Here is a 16,001-nt window from a genome sequence, read left to right on the forward strand (position 1 = left end):
CGGGAGTAGTAGCGTGTTATGCAAGTTGTTTCAGTATATACTAAATTTACTGCATCAGAAATACCTTATGCTTAGTTTTATTTCCATGTATTGAAATATTTATCCTCTCTCAACACTATTTCTTGCATCAAACAAGTTAAAATATCGCCAGTGTATTCGCCATTATGTAAGCAGCCACCTGTTGACTCGGCGCGTGGTCAATGTTTGTTTAACAATTTCCGGTGTCAGAAGCATGCACCTGTCTTGTGTCGGACTTAATACACAGGGTGTTTTCAAGTGTATGAAGATAAGCAATTATTCTGATTTTATTAAACTTAATTACTTCGTTTCCAGTTATGCAGTTAAATGTTATTGCTTTACATAGACTGCTAAAAATACATCGATCATTTGATAATGACGATATACGACATACATACGTTTCTTCACAATGTTTATTTAACAACAATCAATGAGTTTGCACAGACTATATTTAATCAATCAAATAATTTCTTATGATGTTGTTTTGGTTTATAACTGCAAACATTATTACTGTTAAGCACTAAGCTCGGTTGCCGTTCTTCTCTACGTATGATGATCTTCAATTTCTCCGCTGTTGTATAAGAAACTCTTTACGAAGAATGATACCGCCCATGTAAATTATGCCGTCCTTTTTAAGTAAAATTGTAAGACCTTTGACTCTAATATCGCTTGGGCCATGTTCCGATCACGAAATTGCAGTAATTGCGCTTGGGTTATAAAATTATCATTTAACATCGATAGTTATTTGGAAAAATGGCGACCGTCGATTTTCATCGCTGTGCTATGTTCCGATCACAAAATTAAAGAAAGTGCGCATTGATTATAAAATTATCATGAAACATCGATATTTTGGGGGGAAATTGCGGCCCTTGATTTCATCATTTTTTGGGTGCTTGTTATCAAAGGACCTGCTGTTTTTTCGCCATTTTTTGGTCAACTTTGGGGGGTGCGTATTATACACGAGTGCGTTTTATACACGATACATTACGGTATATTTCTAAGGTTAATATGAAAGACCTTACAAACTTTACAATTATACATGATTATTAGGCTCAAATATGGATTTAAACATTGAATAAAATTTATATCTAAATGAAAAGTGAACAAATATCATCTACTTACGTTCCATAAAAGTCTTCATAACAAATTTGATCTAAAAAGAGATATAAAAAAATATGGTACTAAATATATAATTAAGCACAAAAAAAAACCAATTTCTGAGCTTTAGTCATTTCCTTTAAAACTCCTGGCTCAATAATTTTGGAGGAGGAGTTGATCTGATCGAAAATGTGAAATTTTTCCTAGAAAACCTTAACATATTACTCATTTGGCGAGACAATGGATAAAGTTCAATGGCAAAAGGTCACCAGAGTGACTCAGATGAGCTTAAATTAGCCTTGAGGGAAATATAATAATGTCAGGATCTTTTATCTGCATATATTTGATTCATTTTATCTTAATTATCACCTTTTTCAATTTTATACAGGCGATGAATGAGCTATTTTGAAAGAAATCCTAATCAGTATTGAACAATCTAGATGAACATGCTTAACAACATCTTTGTTGAAAATTATATACCTAAACTCTCACAGCAACGCAGTAGATACAGCCCCATTAATAATTCAGAGGTTGATCATGGTTTGTATAGACTTCAATGTATCCATTATCTCAAAGTTTGCATACTTCTATATATTGTATTCATTGGAAGAACATTTTACAGATTTTTATCATGATTACTAGTATTTATTCCTGTTTGACACAGAGTCCATTAATTTTGTGAAAATAATTTTCCTATATAGCAACCATTTTGTCAATATATTGCCCCCATATCTGCAGTCTCATGTCTGAAAATTACAGTATGAATGAATTAAATCCTCAAAATGATTCTTTTCTCTTTGATATAATTGAAATTCTACAGTGAAGTGGACAATTGTTCATTGTCTTGTTAAAAAGTATATGTGTATTTCTCATTCCAAGAGGGTGTAGCACTTTATTTGAACAAATGTCTTTATTCTCCAAGTTCACTCAAGCTTATGATAACTTTATTCAAAGTTTGATTGAAAAAGGCCCACTCTTTACAAAGAAGAAGATAAAAACATGAATCAAGTAAACAATAAGGACAATAGAAACAATGGAAACAATGCAAGGAAAGAAGAGAGCTGACAAATTTTTATTAGTATGAGTCTTCTGCTTAGATGAGCTAATGAAAAAAATCACAGTATTAATACAACAGAAAAGCAAGCTGAACAACAGTCTGTCAAAAGCCAGTATTTACTGACTTGATCGAGTCAGACTTGCTGAACATTTTTCTTCTTCAAACCTAATGCATAGCCTAATCGTGAATAGGTTGACAGCTGGAAGATATGTGTAATTATTAACTAGCTGGATATGCATGTATATTATTGATCAATAAATACTTCAAAAATTCAACTTGAAATTTGTGTTTTTAATTGTCACTCTGTATGCCAATTATGCTGAGAACAAGTACATGTACCACCATACAATTCACTTGTAATAAACGAGCAATATTTTTGTTGAGATTAGTATATTTAATGTTGTGATGTATGCCTTGATGTCACTGCCATGCAGTTTGTCTAGGATTTGCTGGTATTGTTGATTTAGTAAATAAATGTTACAAATATTGCATCATTCAATGCAATATTTATCTTCCATTTATTTCCCTTAAAATATGGATCCCAAAACCATGCATGTTTAATTACAGCTACTTATTCCTCTTGAAGTTCAAATTTTGGGGATAATGTAATAAAAAAGGGTTTTAAAACCATAACAAGTCGATTGAAAGGCATAGCAGCAGTTGTTCCATGAATGAAATGAAGCTCAAAATGAAAAACGTGTTTAGGCTAAAAAAATAATTTCTTGCTTCTCAGGCTAATATTTTCAAAAACAGATGCAGTCACACAGTGATATTTTTTCTTTTTATTTCATAAAATAACCTTCAAAATGACCTTCATAACTTATTGTAATCTCATATGAAATATTGTTTATTCTTATGCGCTTAAACTGTACATTTTCTTAATAGGGTAAAATGCGTTCAAAATATATAAAACAATTAAACACTGCCAAATTGCTCTGTGAAGCATATCTTATCAAAATAATCAATCTGACGTATATTTTAAAGGTTCATTTAAAATAAAAAAATATATATTTCTTGGAAAATACGTCAAGATTGAATATGAAAAGTTTCGCTGGTATCAGGCAAATAGTCCGCTCACAATCAAACTTGTCCGCAAACTTTTCTAACAACCCTTGTATATAGTTGCATTTTAAATTTGTCTGTCTGGTTCAGAGTGAACCAACATCTATGTTGATGATTACATACTGACCTAAATTTATTAACTAAAAGGTTGTGAGATATATATATATATATATATATATATATATATATCACTTGTTTATCTCAATATAGGGTGGATATCACTCATGGGATAAATTTTTGATATTCCACTGTGTGTTCTTAGGCCACTTGACATCATAATTAAACATTACGTAGCTTTATAGGCAGATTGTTGATGTAGAATGAATGTCACAAAATAATTCAGTTGAAAAGCGTAGATTAATAAATATGCAGCATTTAATGCTGTTTCAGTTTTATGGGTTTTTTTATTGTAAATTGATAAAAATATACCAGAAAATGAAATGTTTGTTTGTTAATCTTCAAAGAACTTTTTTCATGCGTTAAGTTGTTCACGTCTTGTAGTGAATGTGTTGTGCGGCTCACAATTTTAATGTTTACAGAAAGATCAAGTTTTAACAAAAGATTGAGTTTTAACTGATGGTAAAACATGTGATAAAAAGAATCTCTCATGATTTGCGATGTTATATGATTTTTATCCAACTCTTTGTGCAATTCCTATCCCCTCACCAAGGCTCGGGGATAGAAAACACACAACTCGTTGGATAAAAATCATCGCAAATCTTGAGAGATCCTTATATATATCACACCAGTATATCTACACACAACCTTCTTGAAACCCAATATTTTTACTCTGTAATTTGTTTACTTAGTTTGGTTTGAGATAGACTTTACATATTTAATAGATTCAATCAATAATTAATTTTATTAAATGTACCATATTAAAGTCTCATCATCTCATGTAAAGTAAGTTTATTTTCCAGCCATCTCATGAGAAAAAGAGAGGGTGTGTGTTTATACACATATGGTTTAACAAACACCTGGAGACATGTTACTGAAGATACCATGTGCACTGTGGGTTGTATGGGTAATTCTCAAACATGCCTATTTTTAAAAAATGCTCATTTATTCATTATGCTACAATGTATTTTAATTAATATTTATCTATCATATCTGTATATTATACATAAAAAATAATTATCATTTTATCAATCCTATAATGCAATGTTGACTTTACTTTAAAAAAAGCTGTAGTTCTTGACTTGAAGTCAATACTCTTATGTATTTGGAATGAACTTATAACATCAGATTTCATAGTGTTTTTGCAAATGAAATTTTGATAAAGTACATGGAATACATTATGAAGATAATACATACAATAGAAACTTAAAGAAAAAATTCACCTTGATAATTTTTTAGTTTTTTGGGTGCACTATGTTTTATCTATACTGGTTATCAACTTATCTTTATATTTGTATACATTAAAACTGTTCTCTAGCTGTTTCAAGATATTTATGCAGCACATTATCTTATTACATTTGATATTCATACTGTAAATTCCTTATTAAACGCAAGGAATTAATTTCCGCATAAAATCGCGAGAGGCAACCCTCGCCAATTTTAAAATCTCGCTTTTATTTTTTAAACAGTTTAAAACTAAAGGAAATTTTAACAAAAACTGGTGATCGCAATTTTATATTCTCGCGATTTGATACAAAATGGCGGAATCGCGTATATAAGTACTCGTGTAAAAAAAGGAATTAATAGTATTAAATACCCCGAAAAAAGTACAGTCGCACCTGCTGTTACGGCCACCTTAAATAAGCGGCCACTTGCCATGAGCGGCCAGTTTCAATCCTGCCAGTTTAGGTTTCACTATATTTTAACTGATTTAAGCGGCCACCTGTCTAACGCAGCCAGCGGCCACTGTTTTTAGGTCCCGTGGTTTCAACATGCCTGTTTTCAACGGCTATTTTGTCATTATATTGTCACATGACTTTTGACTCATGTGACCCGTATCGGATGAAGCCAAAACTTCGACAGCTGATAATGAGTTAATGACAAATAATTGAGTGTATAATTTGAAGTATGCAGGGATTATAACACTTGTTTTGTGTTGTTTATATATCTATACTCTGTCCCAAGTTTTTGCTTCCACCACTTTTCACTTGATATTTCGATAATCATGAATACCTTTGAGTTCAAACTCTGTTCATCCACTAATATGAATTAAAGTACTGAAAGTGCTGATAGACGGAGGCATCATTTCGGAGGAAATTAAACTAATGAACATTTTCTTTTATTTAAGGAAAAACAGCGCGCTTACCGCTTATCATGTTGGAATATTCGTGAAGTGGTTTAGTATTATGGCAATTTAAGGTCGCGAGGATATTTTTCAGGTTGACATCAGAGTTAGGTAGATATTATTAAAATAATTAGTGTCGTTCTCTTATTTTAACCTTATAAGCTTGTTATATTTAACTTCTTAAAGGTGTTTATTCTTTGCAAAAAAAGGAAGGAGGAAATTATTTTGCATCACAAAACAACATGGGAAACATACTGTTCATGTTATTATTAAATGCATACAACTCGAACTCAAAAAAATGCAATGCAAACTATTTATGTACACATTTCTTTTCTTGTGTATATTTAGTTTAAGACAATATTATTTCCTGTGTATGATGATTTGCAAACCCAAGGTAGAAAACGGCATATCCTAGAGGTTTCCACACCTGTTCAAGACAAAAGATAGCCTCTAAATTGCAAACTTCTTTGTCTAACTGTACAACACCCCCCCCCCCCTTTTCTATCTTGCAGAAGGGGTTTCTTGATTAATGAGTGTCAATCCAGATATTCTCTTATTATGATCTTTATGAGAGAGAGAGAATGTTAATCAAATCAATGCGCGAGGTGCACCAGGTGTTCCTTCCAAGATAAGGGAAAAAAGTCTCGTTCTAATACCGTAATCCGGTGAATATAATACGCACTTTTTTCCCAGCATTTTTTACCGTGAGAAAGGGGTGCGTATAATACATCCCTATAGGATTTGGACATATTTTTTCCCTAGCTGAAGGACGGGGTATCATACTGCCGTATTACCTATGCTGTTCACAGACAGGACCGATACCCCGCTATACATCGTAACATTCCTTCATTATCACATATATATTATTATTTAACCTTTAGGAAATCATTGTTATAGCATGTAATTAAAGAAAATGTACACTTTAAGTCTATTAATAAATAAACTGTTTCAAAATGGCCTTTAAAAATTTATTTGAACTGCCTATTCTTTATCTCCGTGTACGCCGCCATTACAGCTGTTATTAATAGAATGCGGACTTGCGTGCTATGTTTGTAACCGATCTTTGAAAACAGCTTACACATCATTTGGCTCATTTTTAACCATTTTCATGTAATGTTAATTAATTTGTTGCGAATAATTATGAATATAAATAATTCTATAACCTATTCAGTTAATTAAAGCCATTGAAACAGTTGTGCTCCCCCAGCGCTAACGCTTGACACCTTGGGTATCTCAGACACCCCCCGTTAGGCTATGTGTACTATACACAACTATTTGTGCATATATTTTATTATGTTCCAGGCCTCTAATTGATCACTTTGATCGGAATCATTTAAGAATTTAATTAGGTCCGTTATCTCCATACCTGTACATCGTCCTTTTTTCACTTCACAAAGATTGTAATGACTAAACAATTATATAACGCTTGTTAAAAGTAGTTCATTTTATTTACGGTAGAATATTTAATACTAGGTCTATTTAAAACATTGATTATGAATTAAAGATATTACCGCGATGTATTAGTTACAATAAATCTGTATCTAAGAAAATATTGTGTATTTCATATTTCCGGTAGCGTATTCCCGCGACGAAGTTGAGCGTGCATACAAATTATAACTGCTTTGTTGATACTCAGGATTACCGTTTGGTCCATTTTTTTGATGCGTATTATACATCCCAACAAGCTTTTTTTCACCATTTTCAGGCCCAAAGTGGGGGGTGCGTATTGTACACTACTGCGTATTATATTCACCGGATTACGGTAGTTTTCATTTCAAGTTGGGAGAACAGAAGTATGCTTAACAATAAAGTATTCTACACTGTTTGTGATGTTTTATTTCAAGTAAAGAGAAAGGAAGCATGCCTATCAATGAAGTATTCTACACTGTTTGTGATGATTTGATTTCTAGCAAAGAGAAAGGAAGCATACTTGACAATGAAGTATCATACACTGTTTGTAATGTATGATTTTATGACTGATATACTGTGTTTGTGAAGTTTAATTCGTATACTTCTTTTTTCTCAACAGAATCTCTCTCTCTCTCTCTCTCTCTCTCTCTCTCTCTCTCTCTCTCTCTCGTTAAGAATATGGACACAATAAACACATGAACTTAATTTTGCTATTTATTTTGAATTTGCATAGAACTCAAGTTCAGTTATATGGTACCAGTTTTAAAGATATATATTATGGCTATTGTTTGCATCACATAAAAGATTTTTTGTCAATTCTATCTATATTCAATTCACGCGCGACACTCTTATCAGCTTGTAAAATACACCGACTTCCCAAATCACTTGCAGGGGGGGGGGGGGGGGGGGGGGCAGCTGTAAAGAGAGATACGTCTCCGCGGGAAATTATTTGATAATTATTAGTAATTAATATGCGAACGATATACGACAGAGACAAAGAAGCACACAATGTGAAAATGACAATTTGTTGATGAAGATATCTTGGATATTTCCCTTTTATCGATTTCAACAGCATTTCTTTCACAGGTATGTGTATTTTTATTAAAAATAATCAAAAAGTGATGGAAGCAATAACTTGGGACAGACTATACACGTACTTATATACTTCATTACAAAGTTATTAAATGGCCAGTCTTGTGCTCAACAGCCTATCATGTACTGTACAGCAATTAGCCGGAAATACGCACCTTTCTTTTCTAGAAATATTCTTTGAGAATTAAATTAAAGGGGTGCTTATTATACATCCTAATGGAATTTTGATACTTTTTTAAGAGGAAAAACATTGATTATCGTAGTTCAGTACATAGCCTTTGTACGGAAATGCTACTTCTGTTTCTTTACCGCATTGAATCACTTGAAAATTATTATTTGGGCTTATTTAGCAGAAAATGTTTTGCTCTTAATCCCCATCTTTGCGGATTTCATTACAAAAACTCAGTTTTATGATTGGCTGCAGCTGGGAGTAGCTGATCCAATCGCAGTGCTTGTAAATATAAATTTAAAAGAAAACACGTGTGTGATCTTTGGTAAAACATTTGGTGCTTTTAACAAGTTGAGACACAAGTTCTGGAGTACAGTGCCTGCCCTTGGTTTAAGAGGCCATGGTCTAACCAGATCGCTTTAAAACCTTATATATTTTACTGGGATTGACCATAGTTCTACAAACTTGTCAAGGCTCGCGTGATAGCATGGGAAGTAAACATGGCGAATGTAGAAGTCGCCTATCCCATTAGTATAATTATATGTTCCTGCTTATGGTTATTGCTTTTAAAAATTCAGTGAGCTCTGTTTTATTTAATTTTTTGGTCCGCAATGTTCACGACAATGATACCTGATTTTATGGCATGAAAGCTTTCATATAAATCGGCGACTTTTTTACTCCTGGTACAGGTCCTTACAAAACACTATGAATAAAACATTCTGTGCTTTCCCTAGATTATAACCTAATTCGTATTTAATAGCATCGTTAATTATGTTCCAATATTCGGTAGTGAACACGTTTTCAAGTTGTATTAATGCCGTAATGTGTATATAACCTGTTGTTGAATTCTATTAAAATGTAAATATGCAAGGGGCGCAACACAAGTTGCTCGCTAGATAGCGCCACCACATCACCGAGTTTTTGTCATGAAATCCGCCAAGAGTTTAAGGGGAGCAAAGTGGACAGAAAACCCTTGGCTAGCGAAGATGTTAATCCCTTGATAAATAAATTGATTTAAAACGGCCATTTAAAATTAATATAAACTGTCTATTCAGCAATCTGGGCTGTGCATTAACCATCTGCGTGTACGCCGCCATTACAGATGCTATAAATAAATCTGTGCAATAGAGCCAAAATGAAAATACTCTGTGGTTTTTCTTCCTTAATTTGAAACTTGTAATAAGAGGCCACCTGTCTTAAGCGGCCAGTTTGTAATTGTCCCTCAAGTGGCCTCTTAAAACAAGTGCGAATGTATATGGGTTTATCCCTCTAACAATTTTTAGAATCAGTACGACAACAAAGTTGCACAGCCTTTATAAGCAAAATAGTTCTACATGTATACTTGCAGAGTGTATAAAGATTTATTGTGACATTTTATGATCAGAGTGCTTGACAAATGTCAGAAAAGAGGATTTGCAGTTTTAAATGCAACCTAGTGTCAAATTTGAACTAGACTACATTGAGATGGTGACCATCTCAAAGAACCATGCTTAAACAATGGACAATGGGATGAAAAGAATTTCAGAGAATTTTGTTTTGACCTTGACCCATAACTTAAAAATTTTCCAACTGGCAAAGAACTTCGAATTCAATTTCATTACCCCTTACATGCAGGCATTTTTGCTCAATCTGAGCAAGATTAAGAAAATGGGGAAAAATTCATGGCCTAAAACTGATTATTAAGAGGCTTTGACCTTCACATTGACTTGGTTTACTGCATACCCTTTGATCAAAGACACCAAGTGGGTGAAGTATGTGCCAGATTAGAGCAAAGGGAGAGAAGATGTGCTCTGGACAAGGATTTTTCATACAATTCTGCTATGACATCTGACCTTGAAAATTGGTTCAATGTCACTACACACCCTTTACTCAAAAGCTCTATTTATATGAAGCATAAGCCAAATAGGGTTTAGTGGAAAGTATATATGCTCTGAAAAAGGATTTTTGTGTTATCCGATATGACCCTTAAATTGGCCTACAAACTTTGTTTAAGGGCATTGCACACTCCATGACCATAGACACTCTGTGAGTGAAGTAAGTCGAGCCAGATTGGACCAAGGGGAGAGATATACCCCAGCAAGGATTTTATATATAAGTTTGCTATGACGTTAACATTAGACCTAGAAACACTACAGGTCACTATAAACCCTTTACCCAAAGGCACTCTGTGGGTGAAGTATGAGCCAAGATATGCTTTGGACAATGAATCCGGATGGACAGATGCACAGACAGATGAAAAGATGGATGGACTGATGGACGGACAGACTGATCACTATAGGGCATCCACATAGTGGGGCCCTATATTACAGACCCTGAAACGTACTACAACACCAAAAAAGCGTGCGACTTTCGTGCGAGAAACGTTTCGTGTAAACCGTTTAGCGTTTCGTGTAAACCGTTTAGCGTTTCGTGTGAATTGTGAAGCGTTTCGTGTAAACCGTTTAGCGTTTCGGGCAAAGCGTGCAGCGTTTCGGGCAAAGCATGTAAATCGTTTCCGGCAAAGCGTGCGAGAACCGTGTGAAACGTTCATCAGATTTCATTCGGAACTCTCTGACAATTTAATTGTTTCAAAATAGCGCTCATGTTAAACATTACTTAAAACTGTTTGTGATTGGCAAAACTCCTTAGTAGATATTCTCGTGAAAAAAATCTATAAGAAATGATATACATGTACTTATCTTTTTACAAAATTGAATTAATTCTAAACAAACAAAAGAAAAGTACGCGTATTGAAAGAAGACTAGTCACTGAGACTATTCGGCTGTTTACAACCAGCACACATAACCTCGGACATCGTGTAAGACCTGCACCTGGCTGAACCTGTCAATCAAACTCTGTGTATTCGTTTTCATTGGATGGTCACGCGTGTCTTTTTTTGTCAATAGCCAATAGAAATTTAATGACTTCAAGGTAATCGGAATCAGTATTTGATGATGCACACAATTGATATGATAGATTATTTAACATTAATTTGAACAAAGTTAAATGTAAAGATAGAAAGAAAATATACTGTTCATTTTTATGAAATGCAGGAAGTAAATTCTTCTGAATCCCGATTGAAAATATATTTTCAAGTTATTATTTTAATTATTTTAACACTGATAACGGAAAACAACAAGTAATTAACACACTGAAATTTTTCTAAAATGTACACATGCTACTGATTATTATGGGAGTCTATATGCATGGTACTTAATTCAAATAGATTATGATAGATATATTGTACGCCGTTTTGCGGGGTGCCGGTTATGTATAAGAATATTAAGACAAAAATTTAAATCAGTTTTATTTTTTGTTCTTTCCGAAATCCGAAATAATAATGACAACTTTCTTTATTGTTTAATCGATTGATTTTTTTCTGTGATTTTATGTACGGAACATTTATTTACGCGAATGATACGACATAATAAAAAAAATAATCGGTTGTTTTATAGCATTTTTCTAACTTATGTGACTAATCTTATTTTACATAACTTTCAAAATTATCAATGTAAATAATTACAGGTTTATTTACTGTATTTTTACATCGTATTCTCTGAAACCAATAAGAATACTAATGTGAGAAGAAAAAACAAATCCCGCCGAATACTGAAAAAACGATTTCAGTTTGTAATCATACGGATTTTATTTTTGGTATTGAATATTGTGTTACGATAACTTTTAACTTTATGGAATTTGTATTATTTACGGCATTAATAAGAATCATGGATATTTCTTTTGAGCAATAAAAATATTTTTATAGAAGTAGTATTTTTTGCTAAATCTGTGAATAAATAATTTTTTGCTTTAAATAAAAGTACCAAATTAATTTAATTAATCAATTCAATACCTATGTACGTATATGTTTCTAATATCAGTATTTCTATTATTTTGTTTTCTTAAAATTAATTCTTACTAACAGATTCAAGGTAAAAATCCGAGAGGACCCGAATCGATCAGGATAAAAGCGTGTCCAAAGCGTGTGAAAAGCGAGCAAATCGTTTCGTGCGAGAATAGTTTCGTGTAAACCGTTCAGCGTTTCGTGTAAATCGTTTAACGTTTCAGGCAAAGCGTGCAGCGTTTCGTGTAAACCGTTCAGCGTTTCGTGTGAACAGTTTAGCGAGCATGTAGCAAGCGTGCAGCGAGCGTGTGGTGTAGTAGTACGTTTCAGGGTCTGTAATTATCATTTAAAGGAAAGAATTGAAATTGTTTGATGTATATCCTTTCCAAAACAGGGAAGTTTCATTCTTTCATTTTCATTGTTTTTCAATACAGATGCATTTTGCAGGAAACAAATCAACATCAAACCACAAATTTTTAACACAAGTGTGATCATATGATGATCTTTTATGCAAAGGATCCCATGTTGCTAAATGAAAATAGGGTCAGAGCTTATGTACCTTAGTGTTGACATTACCACCGACTGAAAATGCATCAGTGGACTTTACTGAGATGGTGCAGATGGTATATTTAAAAGGTGTCAAAATGAGATGAATTTGAAATGGGTGCTACAGACAAGCTGAAAGGGGACAAGTTCAGGCTAGAGGTTTCATCCTATTCCAGGGGTCATCTCTTTGCAGAGTGACCCTGTCCTCAATTTCACTTATTAGAAAAATGTCCCTAGCTACCTAATCATTGTGTGCCTCTACCAATGAGGAACAACAGCATATAATTAGTTATTTATCTTTAAAAGATTGGAAGTTTATTCAAGACTTAGCATGGGCACATGTCAAGGGACGTAGTATCCTCCTCCTGAGATCTGAAATGTTGCATGAATGGTCGAGTTGCAATAAAATAAATATACAAAAAAAAACAAAATTAGTTTAGTCTGAATATATACTAGACTCTGTCTGGTTATATCTGTTTCCACATGTATTGTATGTATATCACACATATTGAACAGAAAAGGCCAATCTAGAAATCTGTTCTTAAATCAGTGAAATTCGATATATCCTTTTTGTAAAGCTGCATAATCCGTTTTTTGGCTATTACAGTAACAGCATCAAATAATTTTCCATACAAACCAATTATCATAGAAAGTTATAGACATTTGCCTATTTACACCTGCATAATCAATAAGTTTTTTTGTGATTTTCCAGAATATTACCCATATTTAGATTCTATTAATAGTGATGTCAAAGTCGTAATACAATCATCCCCGCCTCAACATGTAATTGGACCAAGCAGCTTAAAACTTAACATTGTGAGAGGAGAGTAATTATATAAAGGCAGCTTGGTCTTTCTCATAAGTCATTGTACAAGTGTTTCCTGTGAGACAGCTAGAATTTTTATATTTCCTAATGAGGAAATATAGCACTGCTGATATAGTGTTTGTGTAGTTGAGTCTAGATGTTTTAAGATGTAGAATGATGCACATGATTTTAATAATCTCACTAAAGCTAGGCAGGCTTATATACATGATACATGTACATCTAATATACAGATATGTAAAGCACTCAAGCTTAAAGGGGCATGGTCATGATTTTGGTCAAAAATTATTTTTCCGATTTTAATGACTGCAATGTTTCATCAAAGCATTTTTAATAGGCAACCAAAATTTGAGTATCATTTGTTGAGTTTTAAGCGAGTTACAGAGCATACAATTCTTTGCTATGTAAACAAAACTTTTGTTTACATGTTGAATGTTAAACCGAAAAGTCCAGTTTTAGACCTAAAATAAATGTGTTAAACGTTAGAAACTTTTTATTTATGCTTAAAATGTATTAAGAAGATAGACACAATCTGCTTGAAAAAGATTTTTACTGATATATAAAACCTATGTAAACAAAAACAGGGCACAAGCCTTGTTTACATGACAAAGAGTTGTAAGCTTTGTATCTTGCTCATAACTCTACAACTGACTCTCAATTTTCACTTGAACATTAAAAATACATTCCTAAAGCATTGTAAATAATAAAAATATTAAAATTGAATTTGACTAAAATCATGACCATGCCCCTTGAACAGTATAGTATTTATGAAATTTTAAGAATCATTCCATGAATGTTTTTATAATTGTTTTTATATCCATCCATGAATATTAACCTATGCTTTTTCCATGAAATCAAACTTACATTGCCACAAAACAGAGGGAATATATGGTTGTGATGGACATCCAGAGGGAGCCTTACAATCCACAGAGTCCAGATTATGCGTCTGTTCATTCAACACCGCACATTTGTCTGTGAAAAAAGTACAGTCATTAATACATGAATAGTTTCTATCAGCATGATGTACAGTGTATGCAGATTCAATGATGTAAAATGTAATTTTTTTGGTCACAGCTAGACTATCATGTCTGACTTTTAGCACTATAGTCTGTCCCAGATTCCTATACTCATATATAAACCTTTGTGTCCAAATTGCATTTTACTCACTGGACTGCATTTTATTATCATTTCAAATAGGATCAAAAAAATATAAGACTTCCATTTCAAAAACCCCCCTTTCTCACTTCATATATCACAAAGTAATTCTGAAAAAACCCTCATGCTTGCTAGTTTTTCCAAAAACTTCTAATTTTTATAAATCTCCATAAGCATGATTAAAAATTTTTTTTTATTCCCGTCAATTTCCCTGGGTAAAAAGTGGGAACATGAGGAAAAATAATCCCTGGAAAGCACTTTATATACATGTAGTAATATGCATTTCTCGCCCCACAAAATCAAATTCTATAGAGAGCTTTCATATACGTTTGTCAAAGCAGAATTCGCTTTCAATACACAAGTACAGATCAACACAGGTCTACCAACCATGTTATGCAGATTAAAGGCTTGTCTTATAAATTAACAACTACTGGTACTGTACCAGATTAAACGTTTTCAGGGACTAAAAGAACCTCTTATGATTTGCAATGGTAATTATATGCTTTTTATCCAACTCGCAACCTGATAAAATTATTATAAGCATATCATCGCAAATCATGAAAGATCCTAAAAACGACCTATATAACTGGTGCTCAACACTGCTCAATTTAATAGCAGCCTCATGCCCTAGATATTTCTAAGCAATCTGACCTACTTTATCTGCGACATTGCATCATTTGCATCGATCCTCATGCGCTGCATCAGTCAACGACACCTTAATTATGTCTCTGGATGCACCCAGTACGTATATATATATATATATATAAACTGAAGAATCTTTCAAACAATGCAAGTACAGAACACTATGGTATTATATAGCCTACGTTAATTGGTTCATTACTTACAGTCTGGAGTCAACCCAAATTTAGTGCAGATTTCTCCAAAATTTCCCACTTGGTTTTCTATTGCTGCACACAAGTAATCTGGCGTATCACCCTGGCAGTTTTTTCTGTCAGATTCAAATTTCCAGGTATTCTTGTCCCTCGGACACACTGAGACGGGCAAAAAGTTCTGAGCTGCCCAGCCGGTACTCAGCATCAAAATAGAAATAAATACGAGACGGAAAGTCGCCATTTGGAATGAGTCACCTGCGCAAAAAGGAATCGAATTCACTAGGCCTATGTCAAATTTTTTATCAAATCAAAGATACTGTTCAAATCGTGAAGTTACGTGATAACTGTTATACATTTGTTTTTTATTTCACAAACTTACGTAGGCCTACTTTCTTTTTCTTCCAGTCCCACAGACGCTTTCGGTCGACGGTGTACTCTATATATAGATCTATAGTACGGAAGCCTTGGAAGGACATCGGCTAATAATTGTAGTCTCATTCGTGTAATATGAAGCCGAACCTACTCATACCCTTGATATTTGAAACAGTCACTTATCATTGCTCTTTAAACATTTAAGGTTAAAAGTTGACAGTCTTTCATTTTCACAAAAAAAACAAAACAAAAACAACCCCCCCCCCCAAAAAAAAAACACCTAATCAGTGATAAGAATTCGAGC

General features: G+C 33.4%; 1 protein-coding gene across 1 annotated transcript in view; it reads right to left on the bottom strand.

Moving 5' to 3' along the window:
* The window catches only part of LOC128187594 (uncharacterized), a 49,498-nt gene extending 33,739 nt beyond the window's left edge, over nt 1-15,759 (bottom strand). The window contains exons 1-4 of the mRNA XM_052858010.1: nt 15,705-15,759; nt 15,338-15,580; nt 14,202-14,309; nt 1,141-1,171 (exon numbers count right to left, since the gene is read on the bottom strand). Coding sequence (XP_052713970.1) covers nt 1,141-1,171; nt 14,202-14,309; nt 15,338-15,566 — 368 coding nt within the window. The 5' untranslated portion in view covers nt 15,567-15,580; nt 15,705-15,759. The remainder of the gene's footprint in view (nt 1-1,140; nt 1,172-14,201; nt 14,310-15,337; nt 15,581-15,704) is intronic.
* Nucleotides 15,760-16,001: the final 242 nt, after the last annotated feature.

This window comes from Crassostrea angulata, chromosome 6 (genome assembly GCF_025612915.1).
Source record: "Crassostrea angulata isolate pt1a10 chromosome 6, ASM2561291v2, whole genome shotgun sequence".
NCBI classification, from domain to species: Eukaryota; Metazoa; Mollusca; class Bivalvia; order Ostreida; family Ostreidae; genus Magallana; species Magallana angulata.